The 25,104-nt window shown below is 39.5% G+C and overlaps 1 protein-coding gene across 1 annotated transcript in view; it reads right to left on the bottom strand.

Annotated features, from left to right (window-relative positions):
* Window positions 1-19,370: 19,370 nt before the first annotated feature.
* The window catches only part of sema3d (sema domain, immunoglobulin domain (Ig), short basic domain, secreted, (semaphorin) 3D), a 29,577-nt gene continuing 23,843 nt past the window's right edge, over window positions 19,371-25,104 (bottom strand). The window contains exon 18 of the mRNA XM_031866975.1: window positions 19,371-21,562. Coding sequence (XP_031722835.1) covers window positions 21,107-21,562 — 456 coding nt within the window. The 3' untranslated portion in view covers window positions 19,371-21,106. The remainder of the gene's footprint in view (window positions 21,563-25,104) is intronic.

Below are 25,104 nucleotides of genomic sequence, written 5' to 3'. Positions count from 1 at the left end.
CCTATATACGTATACTTCTCCACTTGTTACAGCACTTATTTCATCATTTAAATTGAAATATAAATATCAATGGAAAATTCTTGTTCGTTGTGGATCATTTTATACACATTTAGTAATATTTTTGAAACTTTGGAGCGCGCCATTTTATCATAGAATGAAAAATAACCCTTAAATGGTCCACAGGGCTGAAGAGGTAACAGATTGAAAAATGCGTCCACTGCTGATCTGGCTGATCAGCATTCAGTGTGGGCAGTTAGAAGTAAAAGTAGATTTTGAAGGTAAAGGGCAAAACACAGCTCGCCTGAATGGGAGAGAAGCTGAGGCAGTACTTCAATCTGGTGCCTCGTCTGTGATTAATGGGTGTGAATGTGACCCTGAACTTGATGGTGGAACTTTGCACACTGGAAACCACATGCAGAACCAGTAAAACACACACACACACCACTCACATACAGGAACTGTGTGAAATAGATAGCTCACGACTGTGTACAGCCAGAGTTGTATTTCTACTTGTGTTTGTGCCTGTGATAGAAAATAACTTTAGTCACTATTGCTTGAAAAAGACTTATCACATACTCAGTTTGTTTTGGTATTTATTGCTAGTTGCTGTATAGTTTGTAATTAAAAAAAATAAAAAAGTACATAATGATGTTCTGTGGACAAATGTCAAGTTTTTAGCTCCAGTAGTCAGACATCTCCTGATGAACAGCTCATCCATCAGCAGGAGTCAGAGTGGCTGAAGGGCTCTGGGTCACCTTACACCATGTCTCACACCACAATCCCTGTCCCTCTCTAATTTTGGGCAATTAATCACATTCAAACTGATGGTGTGATGTAATATGAAGCAATTTTCAAATCGCAGAAGCTGTGATAAAGGAATAAACAACTAGAAGCAACTGACCCTGTTGTATTCACGTGCCCAGACTCTGCCCTACACTCCAGGTGACGTATACAAATGAGGGTAGATGAAGAAAAAAACTTTTATAATGTCACGCCACGCGCAAGCTTTGATGCTCGCAGCACTACTATTTGAAAATGGCCACGGCCGAGTTTAAGTGCAATCCACAGAGTAAGAGTAAGCAGTGACCGTGGATGGGCTCAGAGCAGACCGGTGTTGGCTATTGGAGCAGAGGACAAATTAGCAGTAAAGTTGTCAAGTAGTAAGTGTGCAATGTGGGTTTCAGTTTGTCTCTGAATAAATGCAGACATTTTCACTACGAGGCTTTGAGATATCAAAATATTTTTAGAATGGTAAAGTCTATGGTAAATTACATCATAAATACTGAAACATAAAGGTTGCAGCTGCATGAGTGAATGTAACAGTCAGTGTGCACTTTAGTTTGTGTGATTTCTTTCTGTTTGACTGGAGATCAGAAAGAGTCATATTATAATAGGTATTATTCATATATCAATTTTCACAACAGGCCAGTTTTTCTGCTGTGCTTTGTTCTTGTTTCTATTCATCACATTTTAATATGATGATTATACAAAATGGTTACAAGGCTTGAAGTTACATGTTATAACATTCTACTGTTCAACACTTGTTGAATTCAATAGTGAAATAAAAGATTTGTTATTAGTATCAATTTATGCATGAATTCATCTCATTTTATCATTACACGTAGGCCTGGCCTACACGAAAGAGCAGTTTATATATTGACTGTATCCAGCGTTGTGTTGGTCTTACTATTACATGATTTGTTGTTTGTGTATAGTGAATAATACAGAAGATAAGGAACTTAAAACATTGCATGCTGAATATATTGCTCTAGAAAACTCACAATTAGATTATTTTCCTATATTGTTCAGTCCTGCTGTCAACGTCTTTCTTCCCCATCTTGTTTCAATGCATCATTCCACCCTCATTTCATCCTGTGAACTATATCCTTACTTCTGTTTTCTCTCTCTGTGGGCTACTTCTTTTCCCCCCGAGGCGCCATCACTCTTTCCCCTCCTCCCTCCCACAGGCTGGGCAGTAAAACAGGAGCGGGCTCATGGGAGACCATTAACCACCAGAAACACGGCAAATGACTGCAGACTCTTTTGCACAACCACTGAACCTTGTATGGTAGACCAGCACTGTGCAACAAATGGGACTTCTGCCCCTGCAGCTATTCACTGAGAACAATCATCAGCTCTAGATCAATTACCTATTTTTTTGTGTCCAACATGCTGATGATAGTAGAGATGGCAATTATTCATTTATCTGAACGTGTCTCAGTTCTAGTGGTTGATCTACACGCAATAGAGAAAAACATTAATGAAGGCCTACTGGTTTTCTAGTTAATAATAATAAAGCATAATTTACACTTAATTATATTTTAATTCATGTCATTTTATAGAATAAGCTACTAATTCTCATGAATTCAAGATCAATAAGACCAAAAAAACATAGACAAAGACAGTGAAGTGAACATTAGTAATTGTAGTCATCCCATAGTCCTTCATAACCTTATGTTCCTCCTTCCTGCAGCCACCACTGCTGGATACTATAGAAGAGCGTAGAGCCAATGAGCCTTTGTAACTGCTCTTGTGGAATTTAATTCTGTTCCAGGGGTTTGGGGTTTGATGAAGGAGCTGGTCACTGGCAGACAGACGATCACAGCCACTAATATTGTGATCCAGGGCATCCAACATTACTCAACACCCAGGGAACTGACTCAGCGTGGCTTTTTTGGCGCAGTGATTTAAGCTTTGAATTAAGGGCTATGAAGAATATCTTTGCATTACTGCAAATTTCTGTTGAGAAATTTCAGTTCATTTGTTCATTTGTTTGCATCTTAAGAGATAATATCATCAGTGAAAGATAATCTAACATTTGAAAAAGCCAATTTTGCAATGAGGCCAAACTGCTCTCTCTGTGCTTTTGTTGCAGGCAAACACATACATTATGGGAAAGTACTTTAAGCGTGAGATAATTTTGGAGAAAACTATTTTCACCTTACCATTATGTTTTCACAATTATACAATTGTCATAACATCCTCGGCCAAGGCACATATAAGTTCTACCAATGTCTTAAGTGCAATTTACTACTGAAAACATTAGAAACAAACTTTTATGAGGAGAGTGTAGTATTTGTTTTTGGGTGTTCATGTGTGTAATGTGTGTGAAGTTTAGCTGGATGAGTGAAAATTGCTCGGCCCTCACCCAGGTCAGGACAGCTGCAGCTGAGGACTAAACCAGACCTTCCTCCTCGTGTCCCTTCCTCTGCCACACACAGAGACGCATTGACAGGATTTCCTACCCTCTGCGAGGCTTTAGCTGGGTGCCGATCTTGCGTGTGGTCTGAAAGGCAATGCCCTTGTTATGAAGTGCTACGTGCTCAAGACGCTTACCACAGGATTTACATGAGAGGGAAGTCTCAACTGTACTCCTGATCCAGACATGCAAACCCCAACACACACACCCAGGTCACAACTGCCACTAAAAGTCAGGTGGTACTGTCTCACTAATGAACAAAACGTGCAATTATTAAACCCTCACATACATTGTTAAGCTGAAACAGGAGAGAAATGTGATCGTCATATACTACCCAAACCTGAATAATAAAATCAAATTGCACACTGATTTTTTTTACTACTTACAAACATATGTAATCATGTAATGCTGATTGTTTTCATAAAATCTTACTTTCTGCATGAGACATCAGAATTACAATACTTAAAATGCAATAAGTACTGCTTGCTCTTTGGATAATATCAGGGATGAGATTGTCACTGGTAACATGTCAACAGTTAAACAACCCAATCTGCAAGCCACTCAATTAATTGAGTTTTCAGTTGTGGTGGAACATGATCTTGTACTTAGGGGGCTGTTCTTCAAATGGGTTTCAGAGTTAAACTGCTTAATAAAGATCAAGTAGAGATGTCTTCAAGACACCTGTGTGTGTGTGTGTGTGCAATGTAACAGAGACCCCTCGACTGCTCCCCAGAGACAGGCTTGACACTGAAGCTAAGAATAGCCCTGGCTGTATTACCACCAGTCGTGGGGAGAGAGGCAAGAAGGGGGGCAAGTGACACTTTCGTATTGGGAGATGACTTGTAGACACAGGAGCCTCCGTCCTTCGTTGGATATGTCTTTTACCTCGCATAGATATCATACACATGACCTGACCAATGACCCCTCCAACCTCTCAAAGAGACACGCACGTACACACACACACACGCACATACACACACACACACACGCACACACACACACACACACACACAACAACAACAACAACTGCGAGCTGCTGCTGCTGTGTCTTACATGTCAGGCATGCACGGGTTATGGCGCTTTGAGCCTAACCTAGTCTTATTTTTAGACAGAGTAAACAGTGGTCTGTGCTTGAGATGTCCATCATCACTGGGTGTGATGCCATGACTTGTAGGAGGTGGGTGGAGAAGATGAAAACGAGGAGGAGGGGAAAGGGAAGAGCAGGCGTCAAGAGCAGGGAACAGGAGGAGGAGATGGATAATCATCAGGAAGTAGCTCCTAAGACATTCTTGACTTTAGATTCATGAAGACCCAGGGCTATTATCACTGATTACAGGACAGAGATGCAGTTTGTATCACCGTCAAAACAGAGCCCTATTTATTTTGTCTGATACTGGCTTTGAGGACAGATGGATGGACAGGGAGAGGCAAACGGGCTTCAAAAACAATATATCATTGGATGTTGAACAGTGTGACCTGCGCTTCTCACATGTCACACATACTCATGCACACACAGTCTTCTCACATGTCAGGTGAAAGGTTGTGACCCTGCACTAACAGCTCTGTTTCCTTTGCCATCGAATACGAGAGCTTCACCCAGGATCCCTAAATGGTCCAGAAAAGGAAACAGTAAACTGAATGACCTGTCATTGAAATGACAGCAGGCCAAGGACTAACTGCATGTGTGCATGTGTGTCTGTGTTGACACTAAGAAAATGGAAATATGAATAGCTTTATTCAGGCATGCCAAACAGCTACTCTAGAGGTGGTGCTATGATGTCTGATAATCATGTCATTTGAAATAATTGGGTAATTGGGGTAATGGGTTTTCAGTGTGGTCCTCTGAGCTTATCATTATAAACAGGACTGCTATATTTATGCCATCTACACTATCTGTCCAGTGGTATAATAGCATGAGCCACAGGTAATTGTCTGCTGGGTGTATTTTTATTTTGGGTTTAAATACAAGACAGAGAGAGATGGAGCACACTGGTAGACCAGGAAGTGAGAAAAAGAGCAAAGAGAATGACAGATGTAAAAAAAATATATAAAAAAGAACTGATAGAGGCCGAGAGGTTCTGCCAGGTGCTTAATGGTGGTTCGGGGTTGCTCAATATACAAAATGGGGAAAGACGGAGCCCATTACAATAGCAGCCTAACATTAAAGTCCCACTGCCATTTTAGATTTAATGACATGCTGGGTGGTGTCCAACTACATTTAATGCGTTCATCTGCATAATAGTGCTGCCCTTACAGGACTGTCAGGGGAGTAATACCTCTGTGTGATCAATCTCCCTCTCTTTATCTCTCTCTTGCACTCTTTCATATTCACACACACTCACACAATCACACACAGGAACAAATTATCATGAGCATATACTTTGCACACACCAAGCCAGTGAAAAGGGGCACAAAGGACATTTGTGTATGTAAAAATACAGTTGTGTGAAAAAGCGTTTGCCCCATTCCTGATTTCTTATTTTTTTGCATGTTTGTCACACTTAAATGTTTCAGATCATCAAACAAATTTAAATATTAGACAAAGATAACACAAGTAAACACAAAATGCAGTTTTTAAATGAAGGTTTTTATTATTAACTGGGGAAAAAAATCCAAACCTACATGGCCCTGTGTGAAAAAGTGATTGCCCCCTAAACCTAATAACTGGTTGGGCCACCCTTAGCAGCAACAACTGCAATCAAGCGTTTGCGATAACTGGCAATGAGTCTTTTACAGCGCTGTATAGGAATTTTGGCCCACTCATCTTTGCAGAATTGTTGTAATTCAGCCACATTGGAGGGTTTTCAAGCATGAACCGCCTTTTTAAGGTCATGCCACAGCATCTCAATCGGATTCAGGTCGGGACTTTGACTAGGCCACTCCAAAGTCTACATTTTGTTTTTCTTAAGCCATTCAGAGGTGGACTTGCTGGTGTGTTTTGGATCATTGTCCTGCTGCAGAACCCAAGTGTGCTTCAGCTTGAGGTCACGAACAGATGGCCGGACATTCTCCTTCAGGATTTTTTGGTAGACAGCAGAATTCATTGTTCCATTTACCACAGCAAGTCTTCCAGGTCCTGAAGCAGCAAAACAGCCCCAGACCATCACACTACCACCACCATATTTTACTGTTGGTATGATGTTCCTTTTCTGAAATGCCGTGTTACTTTTACGCCAGATGTAATGGGATATACACCTTCCAAAAAGTTCAACTTTTGTCTCGTCAGTCCACAGAGTATTTTCCCAAAAGTCTTGGGGATCATCAAGATGTTTTCTGGCAAAACTGAGACGAGCCTTTATGTTCTTTTTGCTCAGCAGTGGTTTTCGTCTTGGAACTCTGCCATGCAGGCCATTTTTGCCCAGTCTCTTTCTTATGGTGGAGTCATGAACACTGACCTTAATTGAGGCAAGTGAGGCCTGCAGTTCTTTGGATGTTGTTCTGGGGTCTTTTGTGACCTCTTGGATGAGTCGTCGCTGCGCTCTTGGGGTAATTTTGGTTGGCCGGCCACTCCTGGGAAGGTTCACCACTGTTCCATGTTTTCGCCATTTGTGGATAATGGCTCTCACTGTGGTTCGCTGGAGTCCCAAAGCTTTAGAAATGGCTTTGTAACCTTTTCCAGACTGATAGATCTCAATTACTTTGTTTCACATTTGTTCCTGAATTTCTTTGGATCGCAGCATGATGTCTAGCTTTTGAGGATCTTTTGGTCTACCTCACTTTGTCAGGCAAGTCCTATTTAAGTGATTTCTTGATTGAGAACAGGTGTGGCAGTAATCAGGCCTGGGTGTGGCTAGAGAAATTGAATTCAATCACTTTTTCACACAGGGCCATGTAGGTTTTGATTTTTTTTCCCCCTTAATAATAAAAACCTTCATTTAAAAACTGCATTTTGTGTTTACTTGTGTTATCTTTGTCTAATTTTTAAATTTGTTTGATGATCTGAATCATTTAAGTGTGACAAACATGCAAAAAAATAAGAAATCAGGAAGGGGGCAAACACTTTTTCACACAACTGTAAGATCAAGCCAAATTACCAGTTGTTAAAACTTTTCCCCACGCTATTATATAGTTTGTCTTTTATATTACACATTAAAATCATGGGCATTTCCCCTTTACACTAATGGGGACAATAGCTCAAAACATTTAAATACTGTTGCTGAAAAATGCAAAATTGCTTGAGTGATTACTGTCCTAACAGTAGTAAAGTATATTATATGTTAATGAGGCAAAAAGCACAGTTGAATGAAGTTCAAGTAGTCTTTAAAATTGTCTAGCACTCCCAAGATAGATATCAGACACCATGGACAGGAATAGTTGGGCCTTGAATCCAGCGAGCAGACCTGAACAGCTGGAAGGACTGAGACTCATGAATCTTGTGAAATGACACTTTCCACTGGGGATGTTATACCATTTATCAAGTTGATTGTGACTTTTATTTCAACTCTCTCTCTCCATTGCTCTCCAGGTAACACACATACGCGCACATATCTAGTGAGTCTGAACCAGCATGAAATTCATAGCAGGTTGGATGTGACCTCCATAGTGTGAAATATATTCTCTGCTTATTCGTTCACATATTTCAAATTTAAGCATGGCTGAAGGAGCCATAAAATGGCAGTGAGTGCGGTCGTCTGTCACTTGCACAAGGCTATCGAACATCCTCTGCCCTGATGATAGCGGTGCCCTTCATGCTTGCCAAAAATGGTGCCTTAGTACCTTTCACTATACAAGCACTTCTAATGCAATCTTGTTTTCTTTTGAATAGTTGTGAACATGAGTTAGTGTTGAGATAGGAGTTAAGGTGGGAATTTGCTGATCATGAGTTGAATTAGTTGTAACTCACATATTGCACAAACATGAGACGTATGAGAAAGAATATTTCCATTATAATTTGACTGAGACACTGACCATGTGTGTGTGTGTGTGTGTGTTTGTGTGTTGAGAGGCCCTCACACTGGAAGACAGGTATGTGCCTGCCATGAAGCAACATGACAACCAACATGCACGTAGATTTGGGAAAGACATCAAAGACCAAGCCATATGGGTGAGGTTATCAAAACCACAGGAAGGAAGGAAGCAGGAAAGAAATGTACCGCATAAATATTAAAACTACAGTTCATGTCACAGTCTACCATAAAAAAAATAGTCATAATAGACTTCCATGTGTCTGTTGACGATTAAGGAAAATAATTAGCAAGCACTGAATGTAGAATGAGCTCATTAAGACAAATGCTAGAAGTCGGGGGCTTATCACACTCAAAGAAACACAGGCAGCTTCTCCTTCATGAAAGCACTGAATCATCCGTCATACAAATCAGTTTAAAATGCAAGGAGGACCTGCTGTGATCACCAGGCCATGGCATCGGTTTTATGAATGATGAAGCAGGGTATGGGACGTAGAGCAACGGATGTAATTCTTCATTTCCAGCTGTACACAATAGGCCTCGCAAACTGGACTGTTTCTCTTCTGGAGGCTGGCATTCATTACTGGGATATCTGAATGGCCCTGAATCTGAAAAGGATTTTTCACTCAATAGGAGCATGGCTCTTCCATTTATTATTTCAACTGAGACTGATTAATACTGATAATATTAAAAATCTGCCTTTTCCCTGCTATGCTGCCGTTTCCCGCTGTGGTGCCAGCACTAATTGTAAAGAGAAATGTGACACGTCAAATGCCCATCTATATACTATATATATACAGTATATATATATATATACTTAGTCTGATGATGAAATTACAATTTGCATGCAGTGGGGTTAGTAGCAGTTAAGGTCACTACAAATATAACTGCTGAGTTTAATTTAAAACAAGATTTCTGTTATTGTTTAGCCTGCTCACCTATTTTATTGCTTCTTCTGCAAATTTTGTCCAGATTTTGTCTTGTGTGTTGTTGTGAATTTGGCAAGGCACCTGGGAACTTAAATTAAATAGCCCATTGGTCCTAATAAAACAGTTCTGTTTGGAACTGATCCCCAATAAAAGAGAGAGGAAAACTGTGTGTGTTTATTGCAAAAAAACAACAGACTTTTAAAACAGCCAATGTGGAACTTGAAAACAGGAGCGACGAACCAGGTTAAACATTCAGAGATATCTAAAGTTCTTACACAAATGTTTTGATTAAAGGAAACAAACTCTGCAAATGCTTATATTCACTCAAGGGACACCCTAAACACTTGGCATTTCCCCCGTGGGAGGTGCCTTATGTCCTATGGCACACAGTGTTGTGTTCCTGATGCATGATCTCGACTGCTTGCATAGGGTTGTTGTGTCAATTTTTGTAAAAGCTCACAAAATCGCAACCTAAAGATTTGTTTATCAACCTAATATTTTAACCCCAAAATTAAACCTACAGGAGATCTCATGTCACGCTTAATTGTAACTTCAGAGATAGTAGAGATAGAGTTGGTTTATTTTTTTATTTTTGTGATCATCGATTTACGACGATACAGTTACATACATTTTGCTCCTTGTTCTTCTTCCCTGCAGATTTTCAAATGACTTTTACTTGACTGTTGATACATTTTCAAATGGACCACCATAAGGTTTAACTAGAAAATAAGGATGAAGCCACCATTCACTCAACAGAGACATAAGAGCAGATGTGCCTGCAGTCTTGACTGTGTTTAACAGTATCATGTGGAAATCCACAGCGCTGCAGCTGTTATAGTGACAAACATTTCATCTAAGCTTTTGATCTCCCGATGCTGGCAACTCATCACCATTCACACCTTTGGAAAATACTTACAAGCATACCAAATGTGCACACACACACACACACACACACACACACACACGGTTACACACATACAGTCTGAAAAGACTCATGAGTCTCTACGCCACCTTGTTTGTTAATGTGTTAAAAAGGGTTACCTACACAGCTACACAGTCCCTGTTCTCTGATCCAGCCACAAGCGTTTGAGCTCCATAACATCCTCTTATGTGATTTGTTCATTTTTTTAGAAAAGTGAAAATCAGTTTATCTCATTACCACTGTTATTATTGCTGCTGATATTTGGAAATGGTTAAACAAAACAGTTTTAACTGAAGCTTTTAAAAGGGACAATATTAGCATCAAGCAGAAAGCCCATCAGGCCCACAACACAAGTGTGCATTTTTAAAACCAAGACCATGTCTTTTGAAAGTATAGATAGATAGATATTCATACACAACAAAAATTTATTTTCAAGCACCAGAAAGTATCTTGCAAACTCAGCTTTTGGCCAAATGGCACTGCAATAAATTGAAAAGTTAGGAATGACCCCCAGTAAAAGTAAAATTCAAGCATGTGTGATACTGTTCCTTGCACATCAACTCATTCTAATAAACAAAACCCAGTGACATACTGTTGCTTCATGCCACAGTGTGGTATCTAACGCATAAGTATAAAGGAATCACACCAATGTCATTCAAAATACAAGAGATGTACTTAATCATCAACAAAAATTAGGCATAAACACAAAAGAAATGCTGCACTGACCAAGAACAGTCCCCCGAAACTCCTTGATGCAGGCTGCCTTGTACAGTGCTCGTATACATAATGTCCGTCAGCTCAGTGTCCCAGAATGAGCAAAGGGAATTAGTGACCCCAAGAGGCAAGTATCTGATCATGGCAGGAAAAATGCCACTCTTAAACCTTAGGTTATTGGTTATTGTTAATGCATGTTAATTGTCCTTGAAAAGGAGAGGGAATTTTTCTCACCTTGGAGTCAAGCAGAGTGAGTCGAGTCTAAAGGCAGCGTTGGAGGGGTGTTTAGTGTCAGCTGCCAAATCCTTAGTGGTATGATGGGATGCGGTAGATTGAAGGCGATGCCATTGCATGCCATCAGGCTGTAGAGAGATACTAATCCCCTTCAAGTACGCATGCTTTCCTCTCTCTTCTGCTCATCTGCCTCCTTCCTCTCCTCACCCTAACATCTGATAGCCCTGACCACCTGCCATGTATCCTAATCTCAGTTCAATATGATGAAAACCTCTCACTCTTTACATCTGTATCCTTTTCTGCCCTGCTATCTTTGTGTCCTACTGTTTTGTTATTGCACCCTGCATATGTCAAACAGGGGCCTAAAATATTGACTTTAACACCATAAATTTATAATAAATTTGGTTGAGGGGACTGAGAAGTCGGAGGACAGATGGACACGCGGATAGTTTAATCTCTCTCCAGTAGCTGGACTGCTTCTGGACCCCGAACAGTGTACAATATTGTCTAGCTACTTTTTAATTAAAATGGAAAACGAGATATAGTGGTGATGATGTGATGGCACTCATTCCAATCATGAATATATAAAAATAGATTGACATGGTATGAGAGTCACCCTGCACTTCCTTCCCTTACAGCTGGTATCTGCCACATGAATGAGGGAAATATTTTCCAAATGACATTAGTGGAGTCCATGTGGCTGCAGAGCAATGCAAGGATAACGCAGAGCTAAGTGACCAATTGGAAAAAACAATTGAAAGGCTAAAGGTCAATGAGGTATGGGATCAAACTGTACTGAAAGTCGTATCCATTTCATGGATACACACACTGTGTTTGCCCCTGGGATCTGTGGATGCCAGCAGCAATATGAGACACACATACAAACACACACACAGGAATGTGATCTGTTCTGGTGTTGCATACACACACACATACATATACATGTACACTCCTATATCAACACACTGTAATCCCTAATGCCGATGCAGACATTTAACGCGATATGCCAATTCATTAAGTACGTTAAATAAAGTGTATAATTTGAAAGTGTTGTCTGCAGATCGATGAATCCCTGTCGCGCTACCCACAGTTCTGATTCAATCAGATGCTGTATCTGAGATCAAAACTTTATCAGCTGACACAAATTGTTTCTCAATAGTCCTCAAATTATGTTCTGTGGTGTTTTTTAACATGATTTGTGTTATTTGTTTCGGGATACATTCAAATTGTACAATTTTGGAGTACTGACTAATATAAGTCGGAAACGGTGTAACAGTGTAAATCACAACAGTCTGCACAGTAAAAGCTATTATTACTGTTGGTAATTTATGACTGCAATTAAAGTATGGGACTTGTGGCAGTAAATCATACAGGGAGAGATGTATAAACAATATAAGTATTAGTTATGTAATGTGGAACCTAAACGTCACATGTTTACTTTGTAGATTCTTAATTATTAATTTCTTCTTTTATGCCTTGTTTTTTGCCCGGTTACCATTTATCATTGTATTATATAATATTACAAAACATATATGGGAATTTGTGTCGTTGTATATTCTTTTGCAGAGCTGATAGTTCTGTTAGGGGATCCAGCCATTGTGAGAGGTGAATTTATTTCTACTTTTCAGGTTTGCTATCATCAGTCGTCATCTTATCGTTTGTTGTTATTTTTTAAATGCTGCTAATAAATGAGATGATACGTTATTCCTATTCATTATGTTGATGAAGACGTTTTTTATTTCTTTATACAAGGTTTAATTACCAAACTTCCTGTCTTTATTCATATATTGTCCAGACTCAGAATACATATATTGTTGAAGAATAGGACACATATTTTAGTTTATATGTGATGAGAAAGAGGAGACCGTTCCTCTTTAATGGATGAATATCAAAGGTTTCACAAACAAGCATCGAAATCACTTTCAAATATTTGCAAGAATAACAGGATTTATATGGTCGATGGTTCGTCTGTCAAATATTTGTTCAATTTTAATAAAAATTTTAATTTTTGTGACTTAGCTGCACCAATACATCTTTGATCAAGTTAAACACGTCCTCTTAATGACAGAATGTAAAAACAATTGTAAACTGATACTTGAAAAAACAGTGTTTTGAGGAATGATTACATTTTTTATACAATCCAAATCATCTAAAATGTAACACTGACCAAACACAATCCTTCAGATTATATTTGAGGCTGCCAACAATATGTCACAGTATAAACACATGCTCTCTATATTTTCACAGAACTGAATTCATTACACTCACAACCTGCCTGGAAGTCAAGCTAACCTGAAGCTGTTTGAAAAGGATATTTTGAGAAAATATGGGGGAGTATTTGTGTGATGATATACAAAGCCAAGCTTGAAATTTCAGTGTTTTTGTTACACCCAGGCATGGAGAATAGCTGAAAATCAACAAAGTTCTCGAAGATTTCCAATGTTACTGAGATAATCAACCTTCACGGCTGAAGTATTATCTTGTAAGTTTGAGGTTTCCACAATACATGACACACACAGGACAGCCGCCTATGTTGTTGCTACTCATGCACAGCACTCATTTATTGTGTTATTTGCTCTAAACTCTCATCGGGCCCTCCCCTGGTGGAATGAGTACAATATTAGAGTATTGTAATCAATTAAAAGTACTGCTACTTGAAAGAAATTTAACATAAGTAAATACTTACTGAGTTTTAAACTATCATAAAGAACTGCCTTCCTCGTTGTAGCCTTATAAGAATTAACCAGATACAAAACTCAACAGACAACTCACAATTAAACAAAAGACGTTTCAAACATTTTGCACTGATTAAGTCACTTCAGCAATTATTGTCACTAACAACGTAAAAGCCTCACACACTGAGGTCACTGCTGGAGGATCCACCATGAGCATTATAGCACTTAGCAGACAAAAAAATGCACCTGTTGGTGACGCAAAAGTGTGCGTTTGATTTGGTCGCTTCACATGACATAAAATAATTATACAACAGTAAAAAACAATGTAAATGTAAGTTTAATAAACCACATATTATATTTAATATTCCTATTTTCAGTGCAATTGTTAACCGCTGTAAACTGTCAACTGCTGCAAAAAAACTCTTTCTTTTCTAAATGTTTTGTGCTGAATGGGGGGGGGGGTTGTGACCTCTGACCTCTAATAAGAAGAACATGAGAATAATCGAAACCTCTGTGAAAGCTGATATACATACATTGCCAACTGACACCCGATATCAAATCAGCAGCGACTAACCCAAAGCCGACACTAAAATGCATTTGCCACAGCAAGGGACAACGATAGGGCAAGGAGCTCTTGAGACATCTCATTTACGTGTTTTTTTTTTTTAAAGTAGCTCTTTACACAACAAATGAAAACATCTATCATAGGGTGTGTTCAGGATATTCTCTGCAGCCTGCCTGTCCTGCCACACATTTTGGAGTGAGGAGAGATCATGCATGTCGGTAAATCAGGCAGAGGGAACACAGGTAGTCATTACTTCTGGGGTAACAACTGTTTGCAGCTCATACACACATACCTCTCGCCTTCCAGGACCCCCAGGCGTCCATAAATACCGCCCAGCCCGACAGCTCCCATACAACACTTGGCTGTCTCCACCCGGCCCAGAAGTTCACTGTCAACACTTGACAAATACACACATCTGCACAGCTGTAAATCCCCTGTAATATAGAACCAGAAACACCTCCATGGTTTGACATCTCAATTCCGCTTTCTTCTCCTTTTTCTCTCCCTCTGGTCCCGTCATGGTATTTGATATCTTAATTCTTGCATGGTCCCGTTGAAGTTTCCTGTTGGACAGTGTTTATTGGAAAACACCTTTGCTTTACATTCTTGCACCTGGACACACTTGCATAAACTGACACAAATATGTACTCGTTGGTGTCAGGATGATGGAAACAGATTTGGGTCAACGGACATTGCATTCTGTTTATATGTGCCAACTAACACAAGGCTGTGACACTCTTGATAATGGTTTTTGAGACATATATTGAAGTTTATCTTTACCTCTTTGATTCAAAAGAGACACTGAAATGTGTTACTCAATCATACCTATACTGACACACAATAACAAGTATTGTTTTGTTTTGATTAAAGAACTCCACTATGCATCGCTAGATGATGCATCCAAAATAATAAAGCCCAGATGATATCAGTCAATTAGAGAGCCTCCACTGCCAGTCCAACCTGAGCCGCCTACTGGGAAGATGCCAGTCCAATGCACTGTATCTAATCTTGATGTGTCCACGTGGGTCACTGGACACAGGGAAACCACTTACAATCGAGACAGTGAAATGTGCCTTTGTCTGTGTATCCTGTAAGGCCACTACAGGGGTCCTAAGCAGACAGCTCATTACATCAATCACATCAAATTGAGCACTTCCTTCCTTATAATCTGGTTTCTTTCCCTGAATTATGGAAGCTCAGAGGGGACTTAATTATTAAATTGATAATGTAAACTTAAAATTAAACTATAATACCACAATAGCGTTATCATTTTAAGTTATAGTCACAATATTATGAAAAATGTCTGACTATTTGAACATGAAAACAGCATTTGACATTGCATTTTCAAAGACTTAATCTGCTGCGCAGAGCACAATATTTAAATACATTAAGCAAAACAGCACCCTTAGTCAATGCATTTACACTTACATGTCACCACGCTTTTTTAGTGTCACAATTAAAATGCTGTCAATCCTCTCCTCAAGGCGAGTATTCAGTTGGACGTTCAAACTAGCTTTATGCATTAACTACTCAGGACTATTACTCAAGACAAAAAAAGTCATTTTGAGTAGATATATATAATTGAACAGATAATAACGTTTTGTATCATAAAAGGCTGGTTTGAATGTGTGTAACATGGTTTAGCTTGAAACATTATTTTTAGTTTTGTCGTGTAGATGGTTTCGACTGGTGCTTACACATTATGTGGGAACTATGGAAGAATCTTCAGGTCACAGCTACTGTAATGTCAACAGAGGTTGTGCATCTCCAAACCTTAAAAAGGAGTATTTGGCGAAGTCAAGTGAAGTTATCATGTTTGACTGCAACATAAATTAGATATTAGATATCTAATTATGACCTGTTTACCTTCCTAACACTAGCTCTAGGCAGCTTAAAATACATAAAAACATGAATAATCTAAGATTTCTTTTCAATAAAATAGATTCTTTTATTTCCTAAACATTTAAATGTTGTGTTTTTTATGCAAATCACCACAATATATGACTTAAACAAAGTAAAAGGAAATAGCCGATGATGAAAAATATTTTAGTTCATTAGGTATAGGTCTATTAGAAATATTTTGATTGTTAGTCGTGATATTTCTTCTGACAATAATTGCGACATGAAAATTTCATATCGTGACATCCCTAATTGCAAATACAAATTTAAACCTTTTTGTAATAATTGCTTTTTCAGTCCATTAGAGGGTGCTGAGGATCTTCTGGTCCAGTAAAGTTAGCGGGATTGGACAATGCAGACTGTAATACAAACGGTTCAGTTTATCTGGTGCATGAGGCAACATTTATAAAGTTTTTATGACAATGTTTTATCTGCTTGACTGACAAAACTATTTTGTTGCAATCAAAATGACTGAAGTTAGATGAAACGATTAAAAACGTTATCTTAACTGATAAAAAAGATATTGACAAGCTGCATTAGTTGCAGTGAAAAGTAGGTGACTAATCGCAATATATCGCAATGTTTTATCTCAGCATATCGCAAAATGTTTAAAATTGCAAGATTGTAACATGACTTCAGTTTCGTGATAATATCCTATGCGCCTCGTATGTTGTCTGTTTGGAGCAAGGCGCTTCAGTGCTTTGGTAGTGTGGACAGCTCCAGACAGATGTTGTCGAGGCATGGGGGAGACCCCATTTTCCTTACAATTTGAGACAGGGCTATCCCATCCAATCTAGAGAAGGACGCAAGATGTGTGACGTCACTCTCCTAAAGGGAACCCCCGACAACGATTTTTCTAGTATGCCAGGTCTGAATGCAGTGAGGGAGGGATGGTCAGTACCTTTTCTGCTGAACTGGATGAACGTGGCGGTGGCCCGAACCACCTCTGGATCTTTCTCATTTGGAGGAGTCCCATGAAGACCACCACATGGCTTGCGGATCTAGCAGGTGCATTACTGACAGGGGTGTGACAACAGAGAGTTTGGCACATCCAGCCTGACTGTAGCGTGAAGCCTCTTGAAACTAGCCTTGACAGCCATGCATTCATGGATAGAAGACTGTGCCATGCTAAGCAATGCTCCGTAAGTGAGCGCGCACCCATCTGTGGAGCGTCAGTTGATACAGTTTGCAGCCAGCTTTAGTCTTCTCCACCATGGGAAGGCTGCCTCAAAAAAGGCCAGTGCTGGCCATGGTGCTGAAACAAATGACAGCTTCAGCATTGAACTCTGTGTTCAAACTCAGATTCTGACACAGATCATGCTGGGATATCAATACTAACTCACCCGATGGGTGGAAGGCGGTGGATAATTCTTTAAGGTCGTGTTGCGCCCAGCTTTAATATGGAACGACATTGGTGTGCTTCGGAAAAGCTTGGGGAAGCAGCTTTGACCTGTACTCCATAATAGGTGTTGAAGTTAACATTTGCATGCACAATAAGACCCAAGATGGTGAGATTAATGTCAGAAGTGTTTTCTGTTAGTTTTGGTTAGATGGAGAGCAGTGGACAGTAGCTTCCTTAAACTTTGTCTCATCCAGAGAGAGTCCTTAATAGAGTTATGTGTCTGCTGATATCGTAGTATTCCCTTCAAACTGTATGACAGAGCGCAGAGTAATAACATAACAAACAGCAGACTACAGGGCAGTTAAATACTTTGACTTCATTCTCGTAATATTAAAACTTTTTTCCTCAAATATTTACTTTATTCTCAACTTCTCAGAGAACACAGATATGATGGATATGTTTTGAATGTGCAGAAAGTTTTCAAAATGAGCAGAAATCTGAAACACACATGAGTTATTAAAGTCCAAGGGTTTGTAAATATATACACATTACCTGTCTATGTGTGTAAATCATGCCTTACATGTGATTCAAAAAAATACAATAGCATAGTTTGCCATGATTATTTCAAGTCATACTATTCTATAAAAATGTGGAAAATATGTCTGCCTACTATACTATGACTATTTGATACCATGTGAGCATGATGTAATTCATTGTGTTGTCCTTTTCTCTTCAGATGAGTGCATAGTGCCGGACCAAAAGGGAGAGGGCTGGATTTGATGCCTGTTTTACATCCATATCATGTTCTTGGGTTGAGCCAATGACCTTCTCTCTAAGCTCTCAGCCATTGGTTCCCACCACCCGCTAATAAGGTGAAACCGAGAATAAATTACTTCTCATTGACAATGTAAGTGCTTGGGCCAGTACGGAAATCCTATAAAATGCTTTCAATGAAGAAAACAAAACTATTAACATGTAATTTACCCTCTGAATAACAACTCACATTTGCTGTAGTAGGCCTACACTATGTATGTTGTCCCCTTAAATTGGCACTCAGTCATCAAAAAGTTTTTGCTCATTTTTTTTATATTCTTGCCCATGCCAGAAAATGCTATTGTAGAGTTACCTTTTCATTTTCAAGTTTACATTATCATTTTAATGAAGTTCTCAATGGGCTTCCATACTGAGTTCTGGTTCCTCTGTCTGCCTGTCTTTCGCAACAAGTCACCTTTACTCATCGGTTCTTCTCCAATCAAATGCGAAGGTCAAGTTAACTCAATCGCATACCTCTCATACCTTTTCTCCATCTCTCCAAGTTTTCATTACCTCTCAAACATCTCATTTTGGAATATGTTTCTGGAATGTTTTGTTTTTCCCCCCTTGCCATTTCCTTCACTCTCCTGACCTCAGTGAACTAAATAGTTCATAGCATTGTAAGTGAGGGGTGAAAGGAGAAATGATTGAGTTGCAGGACCAGAAGAATGCAAACAGCACAGATTTTTTCCTAAAGATGACTAGATTGAGTATTTATTTCTGTATTAAATATAAGTGGTTTAAGCATTTGTTTTATATTTCTTGAGGACCGCTGTGTTAAAGTCTGAAACCACTCCTTTCATGGTGTCCCTTTGCTCTTTCCCTTTTTTGGAGGAGATGTAGTTTGTTCTTTGCAGCTGACTGATAAATAAACTATAGACAAGGAGGAAGTGCTTAAAATATTTATTGTCTTTGTTAGAAGAAACGTGGAGAAATCACTGTGGAACACCACAAAATGGGAGACTCGAATGCTGTTCCTTTGTGCATTTGTATATAGAGGGCAAGTACAGTAAGCGCAATGAAATAAGAGGCATGGTGGTGTCTGTAGAGTTAAGACAATCAAATGCAAAGTGTTTCAACACAGAGACCGTACTAGTTGTGTAGGGGAGGTCAGTAAAAGAAATAAAAGGATATTGAAAGAAGTTTTCCAATGATTTATTATTAGCATGGGGAAGGATGGAAAGAGTACAAGAATACGTTGCTCAAGTAAAAATAGCGTTCCTTTAAATACATTTTAAGTAGAAGTCAAATTTATTGTGTAAAAATGTACTCAGATAAAAAAAAATGTAAGACAGTTAAAATGTACTCTGAGTAAACGTTCATTTTAAAAGGTAAGCATTTACTTATATATAAGAATATTCTAATATATAAGAATATATAGTATGTAATATATGACCCATTCAATTAAAGAAGACATTTAGGCAACAAAATACAGTGCATTAGCATGTTAACGAATACACATCACAGCACAGAGACCTTATCTCCAAACCAACACAACCAATTATTAAGCACTCAGAAAAACGACTGTTTCAGTAACAGAAAATGTAATTTGTTGCTGCCACCCCTGAGTTGGCCGATGGGACACATTTACCTGGTGATAGACTACCTGCAGTATTTCAGGAGCTCCAGCTAAATTGGATAAGTCTGTTAAAACAAAGGATTCCCACGACCAATGTATTTCACAGAGAAACCTTTGTTATATTGTATTCAGCATTATACCCAAGCACTGTGTACGATATCATCTACATTATTATGTAAGTCTAAAAGTATTATTCAGGTCAGACACATGGGGTTGCATAATGCTTGCTTTTCACGCTCATGAAAATGATGTTGATGCATTTAGAGCTTTGTCAGTATATTCTAGGAATCCTGTAAATTGCTTAGTGTGATCAAAAACTTTCATATTTTGCATGGTTTCTCCTGAAGATGCCCACTTTCTCTCTCTTTTACAAACTCTCACACACACATAAAAAGAGACCAGCTGGTCCTGAATCATTCTGACATCTGTATACAGTGTACAGGGACTTGTGTTGCTATATCAGGAGAGGCTCAGCTGAACTAACCCTTACCCATTCTCAACCTTGTCAGCTGTTTACTTGAGACTGCCTGTAGCTGCTCTTTTACAGTAATACATTTTCTGTATATTGATTATATTTCTTCACACGATGAAAGAAAAAGCCATTCAGGGCAGAGAGGCCCAAAGACACATTTATTTAAATAACTTTAATAATCAGCAATTATGAAAATATCTATTGAGCCTACAGTATAGGAGTGAAGCATTTGTACAAAAATATGTCGTTTTGTCAGCCCAAACACAATACATGATTATGATTACAGTTATACGGATCAGTAATAAAACTAAATTGAGCATACTGTATCTCCTGTACATGGTATATAAATATTTACAGTCATTCAACATGAATGCATTGTCATCACCACATTATAGTCATCACACGTTATTTTTTTATATTTTCCCAATTTCACCAATTCAAATATATGTTTCAATATTATCAAATGATTAATGGTCATTCTATACTATTGGGGGAACCATTTTGCCGGTGAAATGGATGGCTGTGCTAAATTTATGGTTTTACAGATTGCAATAATTATTGTTATTCAGTCTCTCATGTTTATTTAACGCTATGTTGTCTGCAAACAGGACAGATGCTGGCAGATGAATTAAATGACGTATTCACAACCCAAAACTGTTTAAAATCGCTAGTTGAACTCTTGAACTGTATATTTCAGAGTTAGTCTTTTATTGACTCTAAGTTACATTGCTCATGGATTGATCTGTCATTGCAATTGTGCAGTTCAGTGTCACGTTCTGCTTCTTCATCCAACCGGTGAATATAGAGAGGTAACCCTGAATGTTTTTTTTTAACCACATCGCTCACTGCTTCGCTGTCCTCACCACCCTCCCTCGCTCCCTCGCTCCTGTTTTTCCCACTCTTCCTCCCTCTCTCTGTGTTGTCTCCTGTTCCGGCTCTTCTTCATTTCCTGTATATGTTTCCATTTGCCAGCTCCTAAGCCTCGTCCTCGCACCCTTGACGGCCTCTTCGTCAGCCACATTGAGTCACAGTACTCCTCCAGAGACACAAAGGGAGCGCTCATCACTCTCAGGTAGTCTTTATAACGATGGCGGGACTCCCCGCCGTGCCGTGGCTCCACCGCAGGGTCTTCGCTGGGCTTGGGCTTCCCATCCAGTTGTCCATGTGTAACAAGTTGCAGCGTGAGACGCAGGAGAGTTTGGGTAAAGTGTGTGTGCTCTTGAGCAACACAAACATATACACCAGCATCGGAGGTTTGGAGGGAGCGAATCAAGAGACCTCGATCTGTGTGCATGACACGATCATCCAGCCTGACCTGGGACACAAAAAGAGACATGTAAGAGCTTCATCACAAAGAATAAGGTCCTGTCACTACAGCTGCCTTTGCTTAGTACACTATACAACAAAATGATGTGAAATCCTGTACTGCTTTCATAAATCAAGATTCAAAGCTTTACTATAAAACAACAAGAAATGTCCTACCCACAAACAATCAATCTGAATAACTGCACACACATACATACATACAAAACGCCAGCTTGATACCTGCCACCCTGTTTACACACATACATGCCTGATTTGTTTCCAAGGTGCGCAAGACATGGTAATGACCCCTGACACAGGAAACATATTGAATTGGGTGTGGTGAGTGTCACTCACAGCGTTGGGGGGGGGTCTTTATGTGGTGTGGAGAGATCTTTAGATGCATGATGAGTGGAAGCAGTACGCAAAGGCTGAAGAAGGTATTCAGCAAAATAAATGGTGTGTTTGTAGGTGTGTGTGGGTGTGTGTGTGCATGTGTATGTGTGAGGTTGATTGTGCTTGTCATCAAGGTGTAAGGGTAAGTAGCGTGGCAATGTTTATAACCCCCTCTTTTCATTTAGCATCCAACATGATTCATCAGGTGGCATAGCTGCTGTCAGGGCCAAAAACAACACAGCTGTGTTCAGAGGACTGAGAATGTGTGTGCATGACAGTACGTGTGAGTGTGTGTTTGTGCATGTGTGTATGCTTCAAAAGCATACATCCCACAGTCATGCTCTGACCCCCCAGACGTGTAAGTGCATGTAGAAAACAGTGAATATTTGCCTGTTTATCTTTCTATGAACTCTGGGTCTGTGGTGGTTTCTCGGTCTGACACTGATGATGTGTTGTCCAGCCAGAGGCAGACCCGCAGACCTAAGAGGCTCTTTGGATCTTGACCCTCACCCATATTAGACTTACTAGTCTGTCTCCCGTCACATACTCATTTCCTGACACACCTGACAGACTTGAAAAAACACATGGGATAACAACGTAAAATCTCACCTATGCAACATCTCTGCGGTTATGTTGGAGAGACCCACCCCCACTCCCCATCCAAAATGAAGGCATCTGTTGCAAAATGGCAATGCCAGACATTGAAATTCACCCAGATGGTCTGTCTTTATTAGTGTACCTGTGTGTGTGTGTGTGTGTGTGTGTGTGTGTGTGTGTGTTTGTGTGTGTGTGTGTGTGTGTGTGTGTGTGTGTGTGTGTGTGTGTGTGTGATTAGCTAACAAAGTCCTGCAAGGAATAGCAATGCAGTTTTTAAGTGTATTGCACAGAGCTCTGTGCTCGTAGGAACACTTACATGCATATTTGCATGTGTAAACAAGCGCGCATGCATGTGGCGTACTGCAAGCTTACTGCAGCTTTTAATTATGAAATGAAGCACTGGTGTGGGCAAGTGTTTTAAAAGCTTAAGCTTTAAGCAAACTTAATGCCAGTTTAAGAACTTCCCATGCTTTCAGCAAGGCTATGCTTTGTTCTAATGAACACCTCTGATGAAATTTAAATGTGTCCATGCTTTTCTTATTGCACATTTTCTTATGGGCCCGCATTCCAGGCTCCAGGAGGTGAATACACAAACAGGCACTAACAGACGCACAAACATGCTGTGAGAAAGTCGGAGGGATCTCTTCCAGCTCAAATCTTTAAAAGCTGCCTTCTTATGAGGGGATAAGAGGAGGGAGTTTGTGTATGATGAGAATAAGTGTCGGGGGTGGGCTGCAGGTGCTGCGAGCAGCTAGTCAAGGAGCAGTTTATCAAAACCCATCAAGAGGCAGAAAATGTGGAGAGAAACAGAGAAGGGAAGTCACTGTAGGAAAGTGTTGAGACAACATGAAAAAGCACAAGCGACCACAGTAGAGTAAGGAGCATGAAGGCAAGAACTAAGTGAAGAGAGATTAAGGTGGGACTGATGAGGGAGGTTTAGGGACAGAAGAGGACAAAGGATGAGAGACGGAAGGAAACGGAGAGGGAAGAAAAGCACACGGAGTGAGAGGTCGACATAAGCCAGACACTTCAGAAATCACCTGCTCCAACACCACATGTCCAGCTGTGAGAGCAGGTACCACCTTGTCCCGCACGAGGGAAGCCCCACAACACTATTGGCATCTGTGCATCTTGTAAATGCAGGTTACCGGTCTACATTTAGTTCTGCTTGACACAGCTGCCGGTAAACGCAACATTAACGAAGGGTGGTAATGATAAAGAAAGAGAGAAAACCATGACGACAACTTAAAGGACAAGAGCAACAACAAAAACAAGTGGCAGTCAGTCAGATCATGTCATGTACAAAGATGAGGAAATAGTCAAAAAGCATCAATGACATGAAAGCTATTTGAATATCTTCAAAGTAACACGGCTCAGAAAAGACATTTTGAAAAACATGCCGTGCTACACAGTTCAAACTAAGACACACACAACTATCTCTCCCATCACCTGAAAGAGTACACAGAGTGTTTCTTTGACCTCCAGCTTGGTGTGGTTTACTTGAACTCATTTTCTATGTTTAGACTGTCAGCAGCATTGCTGGGGCTCAGCCAAGAAAACAATCACTCAAGTGCTTAATGGTAAATATGAGCTCACATGAGAAAGAAGCAAAAAGTAGTGAAAACGAACTACTACAGAGGGGTTGCCTGTGAGGGAAATGGAGAATAAAAACGTATTCAAGCATTAAACTCACAGTCCGGTTTAAGAAAATATGTTTGTCTATTACTAGTTAACTATTTCTTATTTTTCCTATTCACTTTGAAAGCCATGTTTGTAGTCTGAAATGTTAATTAAATACAAATTGATTGGCCCATTAGTAGAAACAATGCATCATTCAGTCATGTATAATTACTTATAAATCCAAGCATTTGTGTTGCAGTTTCCTTTTGTCCTTGGTATTCTGTCTACAAACATTTGAGATGTTTACCAGCTGCTCAGCCATAGAAATACATTTATTTATGTATCTATTCATGCAAAGGCTGTATTATAAAGCTGTGTGTGCCTATTTATTTTCTTTTTATCTTAATGAACCATCTGATTTCTTCATCATCAGGACATTCTTCAAGCACCAAAGCAGAATTGTCTTGTTATAAATCATAACAAATATGAACATTGGTCATTATGACAAGTTTGTGTAAAGGTTCTTGCTATAAAGCCCAGTCTGAGATTCCTCAGAGAAATTGTGAAACCCAAAAAATTGTATTGGGCTGCCAGTTAGTCCAGGTGGTGGCTTTCTCTACCTTTTCATTGGCAGAGAAGAAGTTAAGATACATTTTCTATCACGTAGAAATGAATTGTATGTACATGCTCCAACACAGCCAAACCTCTCGGACGCTTTGCCGTAGTAAATACCAGTGAACTTGCTATTGATCCTACAGATTCTGTACAATCTGCTATAATTTCTTGGCTTCTGTGTCATTCACATGACAATCCTGAGGGAGGAAGAACTCCTGCATTCACTCCTTCATCACTTTGTCTAGAGTACAATAGGTCACATATCATTGCATGCCTAGACACACAAACAAAGAAAACACCCCACTGTGTCCATTACCCCAAAACACA

Source organism: Anarrhichthys ocellatus, unplaced genomic scaffold (assembly GCF_004355925.1).
Source record: "Anarrhichthys ocellatus isolate YVR2014 unplaced genomic scaffold, GSC_Weel_1.0 scaffold2, whole genome shotgun sequence".
Classification (NCBI taxonomy): domain Eukaryota; kingdom Metazoa; phylum Chordata; class Actinopteri; order Perciformes; family Anarhichadidae; genus Anarrhichthys; species Anarrhichthys ocellatus.
Note: the sequence above shows the minus strand (reverse complement) of the source record. Positions and strands in the feature narration are given on the sequence as shown.